The 21,195-nt window shown below is 45.8% G+C and overlaps 2 protein-coding genes and 1 long non-coding RNA gene across 4 annotated transcripts in view; 1 reads left to right on the top strand and 2 right to left on the bottom strand.

Annotated features, from left to right (window-relative positions):
* The first annotated feature begins 1,684 nt into the window (after positions 1-1,684).
* Positions 1,685-21,195, top strand: part of LOC128704093 (uncharacterized) — a 68,260-nt gene continuing 48,749 nt past the window's right edge. Inside the window, exon 1 of one of the 2 annotated variants that reach the window (XM_070099102.1) lies at positions 1,685-1,800. The gene's annotated coding sequence lies outside the window, so the exon portion shown is untranslated. Of the gene's footprint in view, positions 1,801-21,018; positions 21,175-21,195 lie in introns of those variants that run through there. The other variant, XM_053799114.2, reaches the window with a different exon arrangement.
* On the bottom strand, positions 6,234-7,240 carry LOC128704190 (uncharacterized). The gene is made up of 2 exons (XR_008409415.2): positions 7,009-7,240; positions 6,234-6,793 (listed from the first exon to the last, which is right to left on the bottom strand). It is a non-coding gene; the product is annotated as an uncharacterized lncRNA (long non-coding RNA).
* On the bottom strand, positions 9,550-15,761 carry LOC128704189 (C-type lectin domain family 17, member A-like). The gene is made up of 3 exons (XM_053799250.2): positions 15,622-15,761; positions 10,784-10,981; positions 9,550-9,921 (listed from the first exon to the last, which is right to left on the bottom strand). The coding sequence occupies exons 1-3, from the start codon at positions 15,680-15,682 to the stop codon at positions 9,674-9,676; spliced, it is 507 nt and encodes a 168-aa protein (XP_053655225.2). The 5' UTR covers positions 15,683-15,761; the 3' UTR covers positions 9,550-9,673.

Below are 21,195 nucleotides of genomic sequence, written 5' to 3'. Positions count from 1 at the left end.
GCCAGTGTGATGTATCCACGAAGCCAGTGTGATGTATCTACGAGGCCAGTGTGATGTATCTACGAGGCCAGTGTGATGTATCCACGAAGGCAGTGTGATGTATCTACGAGGCCAGCGTGATGTATCTACGAGGCCAGTGTGATGTATCCACGAGGCCAATGTGATGTATCCACGAGGCCAGTGTGATGTATCCACGAGGGCAGTGTGATGTATCTACGAGGCCAGTGTGATGTATCCACGAGGCCAGTGTGATGTATCCACGAGGGCAGTGATGTATCTACGAGGCCAGTGTGATGTATCCACGAGGCCAGTGTGATGTATCCACGAGGCCAGTGTGATGTATCCACGAGACCAGTGTGGCGTATCCATGAGGCCAATGTGATGTATCCACGAGGCCAGTGTGATGTATCCACGGAGCCAGTGCGGTATATCCACGGAGCCAGTGCGGTATATCCACGGAGTCAGTGCGGTATATCCACGAGGCCAGTGTGATGTATCCACGGGGCCAGTGTGATGTATCCACGGGGCCAGTGTGATGTATCCACGGGGCCAGTGTGATGTATCCACGGGGCCAGTGTGATGTATCCACGGGGCCAGTGTGATGTATCCACGGGGCCAGTGCGGTATATCCACGAGGCCAGTGTGATGTATCCACGGGGCCAGTGTGATGTATCCACGAGACCAGTGTGGCGTATCCATGAGGCCAATGTGATGTATCCACGAGGCCAGTGTGATGTATCCACGAGGCCAGTGCGGTATATCCACGAGGCCAGTGTGATGTATTTACCAGCACTTGTAATATATCAAACATTTCTGAATATCATACAGCCAGGAGGCTGAATAGAGAATACAGAAATAAAAATTTATAATTTTGTATTTTTTTGTATGGAAAATATTTGTGCAAATACTTTAGGCTTTATTGAATCCGAGGTAAAAATCCGCTAATCCGATAGCCTAGCATATTCTAATTACTGTGTTTTAAAGTACACGAGGTGCTTGTAAAATTGTAAAAATAGATTGGTGTTTTTTATTATAAATACTGTGAATTATATGGCTGATTGTTAGAACTGTTAAAGATTTTTTATGAGAATAAAAGCGTTCTTGATGGCTGGATCGTAGTGTTGGGTCCAGTAGTTCCCGCTGTCTCAGCTGACCAACACACGCCTATGTTGTATAAAAAGAAACTTTATAAAACAAATGGCGTCCTTGAGCAGGGGGCGTTCATGAGCAGGGGGCGTCCTTGAGCAGGGAGCAATCATAAGCAGGGGGCGTTCATGAGCAGGGGGCGTTCATGAGCAGGGGGCGTCCTTGAGCAGGGGGCGATCATGAGCAGGGGGCGTTCATGAGCAGGGGGCGTCCTTGAGCAGGGGGCGTTTATGAGCATGGGGCGTTCATGAGCAGGGGGCGTTCATGAGCAGGGGGCGTTCATGAGCATGGGGCGTTCATGAGCAGGGGGCGTTCATGAGCAGGGGGCGTCCTTGAGCAGGGGGCGTTCATGAGCAAGGGGCGTCCTTGAGCAGGGAGCAATCATAAGCAGGGGGCGTTCATGAGCAGGGTCGTTCTTTAGCAGAAGGAATTTTTGACTAGGGGCGTCCTCGAGTAAAGAAATTCTTGAGCAGGGATGGTTCATGAGCATGATGGTTCATGAGCATGATGGTTCATGAGCATGATGGTTCATGAGCATGATGGTTCATGAGCGTCTAAACTAGACAACTGGATGGTGGTCCGGGCAGACTGACAACACTGGTGTGTGGCTCCCCTACCTGGCTGTATTCGGGGATTTTTCGCAGCAAATTCAAGGTATTTAGGTTATACTTTTATCCAGAGGTTGGGGGAATAATGGCATACATATACTGACCCAACTTTTGATGTGGGTAAAGTGCCCTGATGAGTATTTAAATTTTTTTTTCAAAGTCATGCCAGGCTGGGTCTACGTGTTGCTATGGCAGGTAGGTCAAAATTACCGAATTCGATTTATAAAATTACTGAATTCGGTTTGCAGTTATAAGCCGAAATGATTGTATATTTAACCCCTGTGCTTTTGGAGGCTTTTTTAAAAATGTATTTGTGGTGTATTGAGAAAAACCTGCTTAGAATGGGCCAGATGGCCTACTCAGCGTTCCTCCATTCTTATGAAGCTAATCATGCTTAACCCCTCAAGGAAGGTTCCTTGATGTTGGTGAGGGGCTCTTGATTTAGGGAATTGGATCTGTGCTCCAGTTCCCCGAATTAAGCCTGAATGCCTTCCACATCCCCCCCCCCCCAGGCGCTGTAAAATCCTCCGGGTTTAGCGCTTCCCCCTTGATTATAATAATAATAATCATGCTTAAGCTTGAGGGCCCCTAATTCCGGAGGGGGTCCCTAATCCCGGAGGGGCCCCTAACCCCCAGCAGCAACTTTAGTCCACATTGGTTAATTTTTTTTCGTCTACTGTGTGTGAAAGATTTAAAAAAAATGTTAATATTAATAATAGTGTAATTCAATAGAAAATAATGGTTAAACTAAAAATTATAAGGTTATTAGAGTATATTACGAAGGTCACTCCATAAGGTCAAAATTTAGGGCCCCTGAAATGCAAGTCCGCCACAGCCTATCAAGAGATGCCTTGATGTTTGATACTGGTGGCGGGCTCTTGATACGAGGAATTGGATCTCCTCCCTTGGATCGAACACGATTGCCAACTACTCTTTCAGGCTCGGAGTGGCCTACAGGTTCGACGCTTCACTCACGAATGAGGTGATGTCCTGTAATATTCACCAGTAGGTTTATATTTAATGTTCTTGTTTATTGTGTTTTTTTGTAGTGTTTTACTTATAATTATAGGTTTATTTTGATATTAGCGTGTTTAACCCTTCACTTGGGCTGCCAAATACTTCTGGAATATCCTTGGTTTAACACTAGGCTATGAGCTGTGACTCGTGCGTGTTTAGCGCTTGTTTTATTTTTTAATATATTGATGGATTTTAAACCATATGTGGCTGACAAGCAATAGACAGCAAGATAATGTATCTAGAGCCCAGAAAAAAAATAAGACCAGTCTACCGGTTCGGTCTCAGCACCTGCACAGTAGCAAGGTCACCGGTTCAGTCTCAGCACCTGCACAGTAGCAAGGTCACCGGTTCAGTCTCAGCACCTGCACAGTAGCAAGGTCACCGGTTCAGTCTCAGCACCTGCACAGTAGCAAGGTCACCGGTTCAGTCTCAGCACCTGCACAGTAGCGAGGTCACCGGTTCGGTCTCAGCACCTGCACAGTAGCAAGGTCACCGGTTCGGTCTCAGCACCTGCACAGTAGCAAGGTCACCGGGTCGGTCTCAGCACCTGCACAATAGCAAGGTCCCCGGTTCGGTCTCAGCACCTGCACAGTAGCAAGGTCCCCGGTTCGGTCTCAGCACCTGCACAGTAGCAAGGTCACCGGGCCGGTCTCAGCACCTGCACAGTAGCAAGGTCACCGGCTCGGTCTCAGCACCTGCACAGTAGCAAGGTCCCCGGTTCGGTCTCAGCACCTGCACAGTAGCAAGGTCCCCGGTTCGGTCTCAGCACCTGCACAGTAGCAAGGTCCCCGGTTCGGTCTCAGCACCTGCACAGTAGCAAGGTCCCCGGTTCGGTCTCAGCACCTGCACAGTAGCAAGGTCACCGGTTCGGTCTCAGCACCTGCACAGTAGCAAGGTCACCGGGTCGGTCTCGGCACCTGCACAATAGCAAGGTCCCCGGTTCGGTCTCAGCACCTGCACAATAGCAAGGTCCCCGGTACGGTCTCAGCACCTGCACAGTAGCAAGGTCACCGGTTCGGTCTCAGCACCTGCACAGTAGCAAGGTCACCGGTTCGGTCTCAGCACCTGCACAGTAGCAAGGTCACCGGGTCGGTCTCAGCACCTGCACAATAGCAAGGTCACCGGTTCGGTCTCAGCACCTGCACAGTAGCAAGGTCCCCGGTTCGGTCTCAGCACCTGCACAGTAGCACACCGGTTCGGTCTCAGCACCTGCACTGTAGCAAGGTCACCGGTTCGGTCTCAGCACCTGCACAGTAGCAAGGTCACCGGTTCGGTCTCAGCACCTGCACAGTAGCAAGGTCCCCGGTTCGGTCTCAGCACCTGCACAGTAGCGAGGTCACCGGGTCGGTCTCACCGGTAGCAAGGTCACCGGTCGGTCTCAGCACCTGGTAGCAAGGTCTCAGCACCTGCACAGTAGCAAGGTCACCGATTCGATCTCAGCACCTGCACAATAGCAAGGTCACCGGGTCGGTCTCAGCACCTGCACAGTAGCAAGGTCACCGGTTCAGTCTCAGCACCTGCACAGTAGCAAGGTCCCCGGTTCGGTCTCAGCACCTGCACAGTAGCAAGGTCACCGGGTCGGTCTCAGCACCTGCACAATAGCAAGGTCCCCGGTACGGTCTCAGCACCTGCACAGTAGCAAGGTCACCGGGCCGGTCTCAGCACCTGCACAGTAGCAAGGTCACCGGGCCGGTCTCAGCACCTGCACAGTAGCAAGGTCACCGGTTCGGTCTCAGCACCTGCACAGTAGCAAGGTCCCCGGTTCGGTCTCAGCACCTGCACAGTAGCAAGGTCCCCGGTTCGGTCTCAGCACCTGCACAGTAGCAAGGTCACCGGGTCGGTCTCAGCACCTGCACAGTAGCAAGGTCCCCGGTTCGGTCTCAGCACCTGCACAATAGCAAGGTCCCCGGTACGGTCTCAGCACCTGCACAGTAGCAAGGTCACCGGCTCGGTCTCAGCACCTGCACAGTAGCAAGGTCGCCGGGTCAGCACCTGCACAGTAGCAAGGTCACCGGGTCGGTCTCAGCACCTGCACAATAGCAAGGTCACCGGTTCGGTCTCAGCACCTGCACAGTAGCAAGGTCCCCGGTTCGGTCTCAGCACCTGCACAGTAGCGAGGTCACCGGTTCGGTCTCAGCACCTGCACAGTAGCAAGGTCCCCGGTTCGGTCTCAGCACCTGCACAGTAGCAAGGTCACCGGTTCGGTCTCAGCACCTGCACAATAGCAAGGTCCCCGGTTCGGTCTCAGCACCTGCACAATAGCAAGGTCACCGGTTCGGTCTCAGCACCTGCACAGTAGCAAGGTCACCGGTTCGGTCTCAGCACCTGCACAGTAGCAAGGTCCCCGGTTCGGTCTTAGCACCTGCACAGTAGCAAGGTCACCGATTCGATCTCAGCACCTGCACAATAGCAAGGTCACCGGGTCGGTCTCAGCACCTGCACAGTAGCAAGGTCACCGGTTCGGTCTCAGCACCTGCACAGTAGCAAGGTCCCCGGTTCGGTCTCAGCACCTGCACAGTAGCAAGGTCACCGGGTCGGTCTCAGCACCTGCACAATAGCAAGGTCACCGGTTCGGTATCAGCACCTGCACAGTAGCAAGGTCACCGGGTCGGTCTCAGCACCTGCACAATAGCAAGGTCACCGGTTCGGTATCAGCACCTGCACAATAGCAATGTCACCGGTTCGATCTCAGCACCTGCACAATAGCAAGGTCACCGGTTCGGTCACTAGTACATACAATTACAAGTTAAATCTTCGGTTCCCAGTACTTTATTTCTTTAAACAACTACAAAGTCACTAGTTAAGTCTGCAGTACTGACACAATGTTACTCTGACGATCTGATGTCGTTCTCACTACAGTAAACTCTTTAACTGCCAAATTGTAACGACTGACAAAGTGATAAAAGTATTGAAAAACCAACCTGCAGAAGTTTTATTTACTGAGGGATACGATGTTTCTCGTGTTGCGAACTTGTATAATTTGAGAGCGAGAGAGAGAGAGAGCCAGAGCCAGAGCCAGAGCCAGAGAGCGAGAGAGAGCGAGAGAGAGAGAGAGAGCGCGAGAGCGCGAGAGCGCGAGAGCGCGAGAGAGAGAGAGAGAGAGAGAGAGAGAGAGAGAGAGAGAGAGAGAGAGAGAGAGAGCGCGCGAGAGAGAGCGCGCGAGAGAGAGCGCGCGAGAGAGAGCGCGCGAGAGAGAGCGCGCGAGAGAGAGCGCGCGAGAGAGCGCGAGAGAGAGAGAGCGCGAGAGAGAGAGAGCGCGAGAGAGAGAGAGCGCGAGAGAGAGAGCGCGAGAGAGCGCGAGAGAGAGAGAGCGCGAGAGAGAGAGCCAGAGAGCGGGAGAGAGAGCCAGAGAGCGGGAGAGAGAGCCAGAGAGCGAGAGAGAGAGAGCTTGAGGAATGTTACAACATGGAGAGTGGGTCTAAGTAGTGGCGGAGGAAGACGTTGAGAAATGGAGGAAAAATATTTCTTGTATAGTAAATAATCTTTATTTGAAACAGACTAAAACTTGATTAAATAAATAACAAAGTCAAAGACCACAATAGTAGTTCCTTGATAGATAAAAGACCACAGTAGTAGTTTGTTGATAGATAAAAGGTGCCAAAACTCAGGTTTATTGTTAGTTCATAATATATCTACGATCCTGATGATTTTAACATGTACTGTGGGGCAGTGACATCATCTGGTTTATTTAACATCAGTTGACATAAACACCGGGTTTATATAACACCAGGTGACAACACCGGATTTATATACCAGGTGACACCAATATCTGGTTTATCTTACCCCTGACGACCTCAACACCGGGTTTATATAATACCAGGTGGCATCAAACGGTTTATATAACACAAGGTTACATCAAAACCTGGTTCATGTAACAGGTGACATCAATACCTTGTCTAAATAACACCAGCTGACAGAAATACCTGGTATAACACCAGTTGACAATACCTGATATAACACCAGTTTACATTAATTCCTGGTATAACGCCAGTTTACATTAGTACACCAGTTGACACTGATACCTGATATATGTAACACCAGCTGACATCACCTGGTATACGTAACACCAGCTGACAACACCTGGTATATGTAACACCAGCTGACATCACCTGGTATATGTAACACCAGCTGACATCAATACCTGGTATATGTAACACCAGCTGACATCAATACCTGGTATATATAACACCAGCTGACATCAACACCTGGTACATGTAACACCAGCTGACATCAACACCTGGTATATGTAACACCAGCTGACATCAACACCTGGTATATGTAACATCAGCTGACAACACCTGGTATATGTAACACCAGCTGACATCACCTGGTATATGTAACACTATCTGACAACACCTGGTATATGTAACACTATCTGACAATACCTGGTATATGTAACACCAGCTGACATCAACACCTGGTATATGTAACACCAGCTGACAACACCTGGTATATGTAACACCAGCTGACATCACCTGGTATATGTAACACCAGCTGACATCAACACCTGGTATATGTAACACCAGCTGACATCAACACCTGGTATATGTAACACCAGCTGACATCAACACCTGGTATATGTAACACCAGCTGACATCAACACCTGGTATATGTAACACCAGCTGACAACACCTGGTATATGTAACACTATCTGACATCAACACCTGGTATATGTAACACCAGCTGACATCAACACCTGGTATATGTAACACCAGCTGACATCAACACCTGGTATATGTAACACCAGCTGACAACACCTGGTATATGTAACACCAGCTGACATCACCCGGTATATGTAACACCAGCTGACATCACCTGGTATATGTAACACCAGCTGACATCAACACCTGGTATATGTAACACCAGCTGACAACACCTGGTATATGTAACACTGACAATACCTGGTATATGTAACACCAGCTGACATCACCCGGTATATGTAACACCAGCTAACATCAACACCTGGTATATGTAACACCAGCTGACATCAACACCTGGTATATGTAACACCAGCTGACATCAACACCTGGTATATGTAACACCAGCTAACATCAACACCTGGTATATGTAACACCAGCTAACATCAACACCTGGTATATGTAACACCAGCTAACATCAACACCTGGTATATGTAACACCAGCTAACATCAACACCTGGTATATGTAACACCAGCTGACATCAACACCTGGTATATGTAACACCAGCTGACATCAACACCTGGTATATGTAACACCAGCTGACATCACCCGGTATATGTAACACCAGCTGACATCACCCGGTATATGTAACACCAGCTGACATCACCCGGTATATGTAACACCAGCTGACATCACCTGGTATATGTAACACCAGCTGACATCACCCGGTATATGTAACACCAACTGACATCACCTGGTATATGTAACACCAGCTGACATCACCCGGTATATGTAACACCAGCTGACATCACCTGGTATATGTAACACCAGCTGACATCACCCGGTATATGTAACACCAGCTGACATCACCCGGTATATGTAACACCAGCTGACATCACCTGGTATATGTAACACCAGCTGACATCACCCGGTATATGTAACACCAACTGACATCACCTGGTATATGTAACACCAGCTGACATCACCCGGTATATGTAACACCAGCTGACATCACCTGGTATATGTAACACCAGCTGACATCACCCGGTATATGTAACACCAGCTGACATCACCCGGTATATGTAACACCAGATGACATCACCCGGTATATGTAACACCAACTGACATCAACACTTGTATAACACTAGCTGATATTTATTATTACATTTCTGGGAAGAACTAAACCCGTAAGGGACACAACGTCTGGGAAATGTAAGGGTAATCAGGGTTGATCTGAGGAAGAGGAGCTTGAATATCTTAGATCGAAAAACCTTCAATAGTATCTAGTCAGTTCTTTGTTGAGGTGCCAGCTGACACTGGGTTATGTACGAGCGTGCACACCCAGCTGACACTGGGTTGTGTACGAGCGTGCACACCCAGCTGACACTGGGTTATGTACGAGCGTGCACACCCAGCTGACACTGGGTTGTGTACGAGCGTGCACACCCAGCTGACACTGGGTTGTGTACGAGCGTGCACACCCAGCTGACACTGGGTTGTGTACGAGCGTGCACACCCAGCTGACACTGGGTTATGTACGAGCGTGCACACCCAGCTAACACTGGGTTGTGTACGAGCGTGCACACCCAGCTGACACGGTTATGTACGAGCGTGCACACCCAGCTGACACTGGGTTATGTACGAGCGTGCACACCCAGCTGACACTGGGTTATGTACGAGCGTGCACACCCAGCTGACACTGGGTTGTGTACGAGCGTGCACACCCAGCTGACACTGGGTTATGTACGAGCGTGCACACCCAGCTGACACTGGGTTGTGTACGAGCGTGCACACCCAGCTGACACTGGGTTATGTACGAGCGTGCACACCCAGCTGACACTGGGTTATGTACGAGCGTGCACACCCAGCTGACACTGGGTTATGTACGAGCGTGCACACCCAGCTGACACTGGGTTATGTACGAGCGTGCACACCCAGCTGACACTGGGTTATGTACGAGCGTGCACACCCAGCTGACACTGGGTTATGTACGAGCGTGCACACCCAGCTGACACTGGGTTATGTACGAGCGTGCACACCCAGCTGACACTGGGTTATGTACGAGCGTGCACACCCAGCTGACACTGGGTTATGCACGAGCGTGCACACCCAGCTGACACTGGGTTATGTACGAGCGTGCACACCCAGCTGACATTGGGTTATGTACGAGCGTGCACACCCAGCTGTCACTGGGTTATGTACGAGCGTGCACACCTAGCTGACACTGGGTTATGTACGAGCGTGCACACCCAGCTAACACTGGGTTATGTACGAGCGTGCACACCCAGCTGACAAAGGGTGTCTGTATGAACATCACAATCGGTAGTGAACAGGCGGAACTTGTTCACAGTTTCTGTATTAAGGGCCATATAGGCGCACGTTCTATCGTCATTATATTCAGGTTGATCAGGGTCCCAGTAAGCTTCAGTAAGGTCTACAGGGCGACCGTCGACCCACATCAAGTATCCAGGGTGATTTTCGTCGGTAGCGCCTATCCATGGTCGCCACCTCGCTGTAGGAGAGAGAATGTTATGGAAGACTTCATGGTGTGGAGATGAGAGAAAAGCTATGGAAGACTTTTCTGATGTGGAAATGAGAAAGTTATGGAAGAATTGTCTGAAGTGGAAATGAGAACGTTATGGAAGAACTGTCTGAAGTGGAAATGAGAAAGTTATGGAAGAATTGTCTGAAGTGGAAATGAGAAAGTTATGGAAGACTCCATCCTAGATAATTTATCTTACATAGTATTGCAATTATCAGCCTTTTGTCACACCTAGACAGAATGTACATAACTACACATGAATACTGAAGATTTCTTACATTTATCTCCCTTGAATACTGTCATATGAAAGTAAGTTATATCAAACATTGCTATCACCATCGCTATCACCTCGAACACTCGCCACCACCGCTACCTCTGCCATTAATACCACCGCTTCTACCATCACTACCAGCACAACAATACAATCAACAGAACACCACCACCCCCAACAATACCACCACCAGTACTACTATTGCCATCACTGCTACCACCTACAACACAACCAACACCAACACTATCACCACCAATACTTATCACTAGTAATGATCCCACCACCACAACGACTACCATCACCATCACTGCCTCCATTTTTACCACTAACAATACGACCACCAGCTCTTCCACCAGTAGTGCTACCACCACCACAACCACGATCACCACCTCCATCACGACTACCACCTCCATCACTACCACTAGCTATATTACCACCAACACTACCACCAGCATTCACACCACCACCAGTCATTACCTCTACCATCGCTACCAAAGGCCAACCACCAGTAATACTTCCACTAACACTACTACCACCATCAACAAAAGCTAGTTTCAATACCTTGCACGCCACTGGCGTAAGAGGCTAAGTGTTTAAAATCGTTACAGTAAACATCGAGGACAGCCAAGTCAGCGATCTCCCCTGGCAGGAGAGTTTGGCAGTATAATCGTGCCTCAACAAACGTCCGAGTGACGCTCGGATTATGGAAGTAGCAGCCTTCCCCAATCAAGACGAATGGTTCAGGGCACGAATCTGCACCTGAAAATACATTCGAGATAAATGCTTCTGAAAATAGAAATGCTAGTTATTTTATTTAAGCTAGTTTCGACAGTATACCTGTCTAAACCTCAACGCAAGAGGAAGGGAGGAAGGATTATGTACTCCACACAGTCTGTACGACCATACTGGCTAACCATTTATGCTTCATAATCGATGTTAGTTTTGTGACTGAAAAAAAAAAATAAATTCAATTCGTTCAGAAATATTTAAAGCAAATATTTTGCTGGTCACAAAGTGGATCTTTGCATTGAACTAGTCACATGATTAAATAATAATTTTTATGTAATTAAAGCAAAGTACTAAACCCGTATTAGTCATTAAGCACAATGTCTGTTGGAGGCTCGAACCTCTGTTTCCTAGTTACGAAACAGATTTTCTACCATTCATTGTAAACATATCTCCAAAATAAAGCTTAAATATTAAAATATACATCCCAGGAAAACCTAGCTGCGATAGTAGCAACTGTCTCGCTGTTATCTGTCTCCATCACTCCTTGTGATGAACATCCACTATGAGATAATAGGACACATGTAATTTATGTGACATTTTATTGTGGCAACGTTTCGCTCTCCAGGAACTTTGACAAGCCGTCATATTGACGCAATAAATTGTCGCAGTGGCTTGACATGTGTCTTTTTACTAACATGTCGGGAATTCTACCAACATTACCCCTCAAAGGAGGTTCCTTGACGCTGGTGAGGGGCTCTTGATCTAGGGAATTGGATCTCTGCTCCAGTTCCCTGAGTTGAGCCTGAATGCCTTCCATCCCTCCCACATGCGCTGTATAATCCCTACGGGTTTGGCGCTCCCAATGATTATAATAATCTACCAACATTACAACCCAAATGAGCTTAGTACATGACATAATAATTCCAGTTTTCTAAGGTGTGTATTGTGAGTGTGAAAAATTATTATGTGAGCAAATCACCTGCAGGTTCACAGAACATCACCTGAATTATTACCTGCAAGTAATTTGGGTGAGGTAAGTGGGACTTAGTCACAGTAGATCACTGAGTTGCAACTCGTTCGACTGCCCACTTCTTCACCTCTCACAAAAAGCTAGACCTGACATTAACTTAATGATTATAAAATTAAAACCAGCTACTGTATACGATTTTGGTTTTATTGCTGGGCACACAAACTATTCATATTAACACATTAGTGTTATTAGAAAAGAATTTGTTACCCCTTACCGTTTAATTACTGTAGATGGATCACACCTCAACACCTGCCTAACATCTAGACCCTACACTGGCCAGCTGAGATCTAAATGCAAAGACTATGGTGTACTTCCCTGCGAGTGATGTTTGCATCCCTTATTTCGCCATCCACATGTAATTCTTGTGGTCCCGCAAATTTCTTGTCCTAGTTCTTCAGCATGGGACATTAACACGGGGTTCCTATTACAAATTCAGGCCGAAACACCTCATCAGGCCTCGGAAAACGCCGAATTATTAAACAGAATTTCCCACTATAACCAGTGTTCACAAATTTTAAAATGGCGCCTCCACGGCGTCACTTTGCAGCTCTACTCCCCCATTCGAAATTTCTTGAAGGTTCCAAATAGCATCACATTTTATTACACTATTATATTATTAATATGTTCAACATTTAGGAAATTCCAAAATTTTCCTCAGTGAGTGTAGCGTCTATAATTTATAAGTCGGTGAAAAATTAGATTTTGCAACTGAAGCAACTATAATTTATTATGGGACCCCCATATCTATCCGTTGGAACTACCACAAAAGCATTTGGATATGCAAAAGGCCTAGGAACTAGGCCCTAAGAGTGTTAGCAGGAGTACATCTGGATATATAATTTTTTTTTTTTCAATCTAATTTTGTTTACTTCTTTAGTATGACTGGTATCTTGTTTCCATCTCATTTCATGTCCATTTCCTTGAGGAATCCCTTTCGAAATTTCAATCGTTAATTGTTGTACTCAGGGGTAGTCATTGGGAGGGGGGGGGGTTGAAGACTGAGATGTTTTTGAGACTTAGGCCTAATATTGGAGGCCCAGACTAATCCCTTTTATGTCATTCATAATTAATCGAAAACTTGAAAATTCTATGAATATAATAAATCTGGAAAACTTGTAACATCTGTAAGCTTAAATTTGTATTCTACTCATCTTGTGACTTAGTTTAAATCTTGCGGGATTTGTTAACCGGAGGTGATTATATATATATATTTAGAATTGTCCAAAAAAAAAAAAAAAAAAAAAACGTACAATTTTTGCTTCCTTTCCGTAGATCAAACCTGAATTCCTCCCATTCCCCCAAGATCTATATCATCTCTATGGATTTAGCCCTGAATGTAACAGTAATAATTAAGTTGAAGCCTAAAAAGTTGAGAAATTTTGACAGATTGTAGGTTCTCGACGTAATATACTGAAGGATCTAAACTAATGAGGCGCTCTATATTTAATAGTGTAATCGTGGTGAGGAGAGTTATTAAATGGAGAGTTAGAGGTATTGGGAAGATGGAGGGAATATTTTGAGGAATTGTTAAATGTTGATGAAGATAGGGAAGCTGTGACTTCGTGTATAGGGCAGGGAGGAATAACATCTTGTAGGAGTGAGGAAGAACCAGTTGTGAGTGTGGGGGGAGGTCGTGAAGTAGTAGGTAAAATGAAAGGGGGTAAGGCAGCCGGGATTGATGGGATCAAGATAGAAATGTTAAAAGCAGGTGGGGATATAGTTTTGGAGTGGTTGGTGCAATTATTTAATAAATGTATGGAAGAGGGTAAGGTACCTAGGGATTGGCAGAGAGCATGCATAGTTCCTTTGTATAAAGGCAAAGGGGACAAAAGAGAGTGCAAAAATTATAGGGGGATAAGTCCATTGAGTATACCTGGTAAAGTGTATGGTATAGTTATTATTGAAAGAATTAAGAGTAAGACGGAGAATAGGATAGCAGATGAACAAGGAGGCTTTAGGAAAGGTAGGGGATGTGTGGACCAGGTGTTTACAGTGAAACATATAAGTGAACAGTATTTAGATAAGGCTAAAGAGGTCTTTGTGGCATTTATAGATTTGGAAAAGGCGTATGACAGGGTGGATAGGAGGGCAATGTGGCAGATGTTGCAGGTGTATGGTGTAGGAGGTAGGTTACTGAAAGCAGGGAAGAGTTTTTACGAGGATAGTGAGGCTCAAGTTAGAGTATGTAGGAAAGAGGGAAATTATTTCCCAGTAAAAGTAGGCCTTAGACAAGGATGTGTGATGTCACCGTGGTTGTTTAATATATTTATAGATGGGGTTGTAAGAGAAGTAAATGCGAGGGTCTTGGCAAGAGGCGTGGAGTTAAAAGATAAAGAATCACACATAAAGTGGGAGTTGTCACAGTTGCTCTTTGCTGATGACACTGTGCTCTTGGGAAATTCTGAATAGAAGTTGCAGAGATTGGTGGATGAATTTGGTAGGGTGTGCAAAAGAAGAAAATTAAAAGTGAATACAGGAAAGAGTAAGGTTATGAGGATAACAAAAAGATTAGGTGATGAAATATTGGATATCAGATTGGAGGGAGAGAGTATGGAGGAGGTGAATGTATTCAGATATTTGGGAGTGGACGTGTCAGCAGATGGGTCTATGAAAGATGAGGTGAATCAAAGAATTGATGAGGGGAAAATGGTGAGTGGTGCACTTAGGAGTCTGTGGAGACAAAGAACTTTGTCCTTGGAGGCAAAGAGGGGAATGTATGAGAGTATAGTTTTACCAACACTCTTATATGGGTGTGAAGCATGGGTGATGAATGTTGCAGCGAGGAGAAGGCTGGAGGCAGTGGAGATGTCATGTCTGAGTGCAATGTGTGGTGTGAATATAATGCAGAGAATTCGTAGTTTGGAAGTTAGGAGGAGGTGCGGGATTACCAAAACTTGTCCAGAGGGCTGAGGAAGGGTTGTTGAGGTGGTTCGGACATGTAGAGAGAATGGAGCGAAACAGAATGACTTCAAGAGTGTATCAGTCTGTAGTGGAAGGAAGGCGGGGTAGGGGTCGGCCTAGGAAAGGTTGGAGGGAGGGGGGTAAAGGAGGTTTTGTGTGCGAGGGGCTTGGACTTCCAGCAGGCATGCATGAGCGTGTTTGATAGGAGTGAATGGAGACAAATGGTTTTTAATACTTGACGTGCTGTTGGAGTGTGAGCAAAGTAACATTTATGAATGGGTTCAGGGAAACCGGCAGGCCGGACTTGAGTCCTGGAGATGGGAAGTACAGTGCCTGCGCTCTGAAGGAGGGGTGTTAATGTTGCAGTTTAAAAACTGTAGTGTAAAGCACCCTTCTGGCAAGACAGTGATGGAGTGAATGATGGTGAAAGTTTTTCTTTTTCGGGCCACCCTGCCTTGGTGGGAATCGGCCAGTGTGATAATAAAAAAAAATAATATATTTCAAATAATGAAATTAATATGTAATTATTAGTACAAACAAATAGGAGAGTCAGGTCTAATTTTCATACAGTCCACATCAATAGTTTATTCCTAAAACTAGTGAAGAAAATTGACTTTGTTGTCATAAATTACTCCCGTATAAGTTACTCTCGTACACACCAGCGACTGCCTGCCTTGTAAGTAGTGTCCAGTTATTCTGAGAAACTACTACGTACACTACCTTGCTGTGATATACTCACCATTACCCGCCTGTGCCATCAGGCTGGAGATCAGCAGCAACAACAGTACATTCACGAACATTGTCTTAACTGGCGGCCTCAGACTTGGTTATAGTCAGCTAGCTACGTTGACTATGAGAAGTGTTACACTTCTGGTAAGGAAAGGCAGCTACTGCTTTTTTTTCTGCCAGGTTTATCACCACTGTCACCTGAGAACTTACCAACTGATGTCTCCCACCGACTCTGTGGCGACACGCTTGACACCTTTCCCAAAGTTAGTAGAGATAAAAATTTTTTACATTATTTTTTTGTGTATAAATATTCTATGACCTCAAGATTCGTCAATAAGTGTCCTCAAATAAGTGATGCCTCTCCTTATTGTCTTTTTTATTCATATTTATGTTATTTGGAGAATGTCTTCTTTTTGTCATGAGTTCCAAAACTTGTGAAGACAAATCCTAAGAGTTATTTAATACAGGACGTTGGTTGAACATAGTATCAGTCAATAGTTCCAGGTAGCAGTGGCGATTGTGTGCACAAGTATCGGTGACCTACTATGACTGCAAAATCGGATCCATGTCTTCATTGTTAACGGAAGGCAATTAAGTCCCGCGGTCTCTGTATCTACAACAGAACAAGAATGAGTAAACGAAGCGTCACCAAATTCATTACACAAGTTTCCTAATGGCCAGGCATATTTCTGCAATATGAAAGTTATAAGCAGTCTTAACAGCCACTGATGACAGGCTACAATTTTAGTAACCTCTAGTGGTGGAGACTGCAGCTTGATTCTAACGACCGATGGTGAGAGAAGCAACAACCTCGTGTAACGACACAATACACAAATAATACGCACTTAAGCAGACTGGTTAACCAGGCGGTCAACAAGGAAGCCTGGCCTCAGGCCGGGCTGCGGGGCCTGGAAGAGCCCTAGAAACCGTTCACGGGTAGTAGACTGAAGCTTATGATGACGTTTCAATCGGATATTTGTGTACTGCTACTGCCACAGTATTGTGACTTTTTAGACAGTCTCGCCTAACAACCTCTGGTGGCAGGCAACAGCTATAATATGTGGATGCTCCTCCGCTGTTGTCCTTTATTTAATATTATAATTATCATTATATTTTTAAAAAGTACATTATACAATTGATATAGGATTTGTGGAAAATTGCATTTATCTGAATGTAACTAATTATGTACATAACAGTAAATGATAACAAAGATAATTATTATTTATCAATGTTACATAGACAAGTAGGAATTTGGGACACCTAGGTCGCAAAAAATGTCCCCCTTCGATACCTACCACTGTCATAACCACAAGTTGCTCTGGACCTATTAATTAAATGAAATATACATACACCAGGAATACTGGTAAATATACAAATTTGTGGACTGTATATTAAAAAATGATTATATATAAATTCACGTATACATAACAGAAGGAAAATATATCTTAATATCACTCACCAATTTGACTGGATATTAAGTTGTATCATACTCAGAAAACCTCACTCTAACTAAATCTATGAAAATAATGCTGGCCAGAATTACACACAAATCTAGAGAGCTTATCTGAGGTTCCTGGAGCTGTCTTGTCCAGTCGTCTGATATCTCAAGTTATGCAGGAATGCACATCCACCAATTTCGCCTCCTATTTGAGAGATGTCAACACAATTTTAACCTCTAGAGCACGAAAAATTCTTCCCATTATATTAACGTTGTATCCAATTCAAAACCAAGATGGCGAGTCTCCTTCTCCGACGCAGGCTCTCCGTTTTCTATGACATAAATATTATTAAATACAGTATGGCCATCTATATACATATAAATACTGAATTTCTGGAAAATATATACAGTATTTTCTACAGGATTAGTTGACATTATTGGCACACTATAAAAAGCTTATGCAGAGCATTTCGGGCAGCCTTAAAAATGAACTTGTAACTACTGGATGATTATTTAGTTTGCATTTTTTATATTAACTCTTAACTTTTTGGTTTATGATTGACATTTTCGGATTTTTTTTATAAAGCAATGTTAAAACGCTTGTAGTGGCTATTTCATATGTTGTTCGAATACAAATACTAATCAATATTTCAGTATTACTGTAGAGGAAATGCACCGCTTTTGTTTGTGATACTGTGTGTATATTACACTGTCTCTTATCTTTCACGTTTTGCTGGGACGGAGAGTTGACGGTGAGTCTTGTACTCACCTAGTTGTGGTTGCAGGGGTCGATTCACAGCTCCTGGCCCCGCCTCTTCACTATGTGTATTCATTTGTGATTGCAGGGGCCGAGTCTTAGCTTGTGTGTGCTTACAAGGGTTGATTCATAGCTATTTGTGGTTGCAAGGGTTGATTCATAGCTTCTGGCCCTGCCTCTTCACTGGTCGCTACTAGGTCCACTGTGTGCACTCGCCTAATTGCGGTTGCAGGGGTCGATTCATAGTGTGTGTGTGTGTGTGTGTGTGTGTGTATGTGTGTGTATGTGTGAGTGTATATGTGTACTCACCTAGTTGAGGTTGTGTGGGTGTGTGTGTACTCACATAGTTGAGGTTGCAGGGATCGAGTCCAAGCTCCTGGCCCCGCCTCTTCACTGGTCGCTACTAGGTCACTCTCCCTGTGTTGGTGTGTATATGTGTGTACTCGCCTATTTGCCTATTTGTGGTTGCAGGGGTCGAGTCCTAGCTCCTGGCCCCGCCTCTTCACCGGTTGCTACTAGGCCCTCTCTCTCCCCGCTCCATGAACTTTATCAAACCTCGTCTTAAAACTGTGTATGGTTCCTGCCTCCACTACGTCATTTTCTAGGCTATTCCACTGCCTTACAACCCTATGACTGAAGAAATACTTCCTACTATCTCTGACTCATTTGTGTCTTCAACTTCCAATTGTGGCCTCTTGTTTCTGTGTCCCCTCCCTGGAACATCCTGTCTTTGTCCACCTTGTCTATTCCACGCAGTATTTTATATGTCGTTATCATGTCTCCCCTGACCCTCCTGTCCTCCAGTGTCGTCAGGCCGATTTCCCTTAATCTTTCTTCATAGGACATTCCCCTTAGCTCTGGAACTAACCTTGTCGCAAACCTTTGTACTTTCTCTAGTTTCTTGACGTGCTTTATCAAGTGCGGGTTCCAAACAGGTGCTGCATACTCCACTATGGGCCTGACATACACGGTGTACAGTGTCTTGAATGATTCCTTACTAAGGTATCGGAATGCTGTTCTCAGGTTTGCCAGGCGCCCATATGCTGCAGCAGTTATCTGATTGATGTGTGCTTCCGGAGACATGCTCGGTGTTATACTCACCCCAAGATCTTTCTCCTTGAGTGAGGTTTGCAGTCTTTGGCCACCTAGCCTATACTCTGTCTGTGGTCTTCTGTGCCCTTCCCCTATCTTCATGACTTTGCATTTGGCAGGATTAAATTCGAGAAGCCATTTGCTGGACCAGGTGTCCAGTCTGTCCAGGTCTCTTTGAAGTCTTGCCTGGTCCTCATCAGATTTAATTCTCCTCATTAACTTCACATCATCTGCAAACAGGGACACTTCTGAGTCTAACCCTTCCGTCATGTCGTTCACATATACCAAAAATAGCACTGGTCCTAGGACCGACCCCTGTGGGACCCCGCTCGTCACAGGTGCCCACTGTGATACATCATTACGTACCATGACTCGTTGTTGTCTCCCTGTCAGGTATTCTCTGATCCATTGCAGTGCCCTTCCTGTTATATGCGCCTGATGCTCTAGCTTCTGCACTAATCTCTTGTGAGGAACTGTGTCAAAGGCCTTCTTGCAGTCCAAGAAGATGCAATCAACCCACCCCTCTCTCTCTTGTCTTACTTCTGTTATTTTATCATAAAACTCCAGAAGGTTTGTGACACAGGATTTGCCTTCCGTGAATCCGTGCTGGTTGGCATTTATACTCCTGTTCCGTTCCAGGTGCTCCACCACTCTCCTCCTAATAATCTTCTCCATAATTTTGGATACTATCCACGTCAATGACACAGGTCTATAGTTTAGTGCCTCTTTTCTGTCTCCTTTTTTTAAAAATGGGAACTACATTTGCCGTCTTCCATACCTCAGGTAGTTGCCCAGTTTCCAGGGATGTGTTGAAGATTGTGGTAAGTGGCACGCACAACATATCTGCTCCCTCTCTAAGGACCCACGGGGAGATGTTGTCCGGTCCCATTGCCTTTGAGGTATCGATGTCCCTTAGCAGTTTCTTCACCTCCTCCTCATCTGTATGTATGTCGTCCAACACTTGTTGGTGTATTCCTTGCTGGTGTCCCCATCTGGTCTGTCCCCCCAGAGTCCTTCCTGTCTCTACTGTAAATACTTCCTTAAATCTCGTGTTGAGCTCCTCACATACCTCTTGATCGTTTCTTGTGAGTTCTCCACCTTCTTTCCTCAGCCTTATCACCTGGTCCTTGACTGTTGTCTTCCTCCTAATGTGGCTATACAGCAGTTTCGGGTCAGATTTGACTTTCGATGCTATGTCGTTTTCATACTGTCGCTGGGCCTCCCTCCTTATCTGTGCATACTCGTTTCTGGCTCTTCTACTAATCTCCTTGTTTTCCTGGGTCCTATGCCTCCTGTACCTTTTCCATTCTCTGTTGCACTTAGTGTTTGCCTCCCTACACCTTCGGGTAAACCAAGGACTCGTTTTGGTCTTCCTATTATTTCTGTTTCCCTTGGGAACAAAACTTTCCTCTGCCTCCTTGCACTTTGTTGCCACATATTCCATCATCTCGTTTACTGATTTTCCTACCATTTCTCTGTCCCACTGAACCTCCTGCAGGAAGTTTCTCATACCTGTGTAGTCCCCCCTTTTATAGTTTGGCCTGTCCCCTTCAGTTCCTGTTACCTTCTCCACTTGTAACTCTACTATATAGTCAAAACTCAGAACCACATGATCGCTAGCTCCAAGGGGCCTCTCGTAAGTGATGTGTGGGTGTGTATATGAGTGTGTGAGAGTGTGGGTGTGTATGTGTGTGTGTACTCACCTAATTGTGGTTGCAGGGGTCGATTCACAGCTCTTGACCTCGAATTTTCGCTGGTCGTTACTATGCGCGTGTGGATGGATGTGTTTGTGTTTGGGTTACTGGTGTCATCTGGGGTGACGATCATCATATTGACTTTCTATTAACCAATGGGTCTCCAGTTTCAAAACTTTTATGAAAGCATCGTGTAGCCCAATGCCTTCTCTGTGTGACAACTTTGTTTATTAATGCTGTTGCTGCTACTGTTATATCCTGCATATGTGGTGGTCATGACTGCGGTCACAACACAGGAAGACACTCAAGAGTACCACGCAGGAACACCCTCACCCTTGTGCCTCTTACCCCCAGTTTTTATGTCCCTGGGGAAGGAGACCAGGAGGTGAGGGAGCCGGAAGAGGAGGAGAGAAGGAGTATGAGGGAAGAATGAAGAGGAGGATGAGGGAAGAGCGAGGTGGTGGTGGTGGGTAGGACAACCCAGACAAGTAGTCAGTGTTGGGTTGGCTACAGCAAGGAGCACACTTACAGCAGTAAGCTCTGTGGTGACACACAGGAAGCCAGCCTGCTGTCGTCACACCAGTGAGTATTTAATATCTTTCC

Source organism: Cherax quadricarinatus, chromosome 66, assembly GCF_038502225.1.
Source record: "Cherax quadricarinatus isolate ZL_2023a chromosome 66, ASM3850222v1, whole genome shotgun sequence".
NCBI lineage: Eukaryota > Metazoa > Arthropoda > Malacostraca > Decapoda > Parastacidae > Cherax > Cherax quadricarinatus.
Note: the sequence above shows the minus strand (reverse complement) of the source record. Positions and strands in the feature narration are given on the sequence as shown.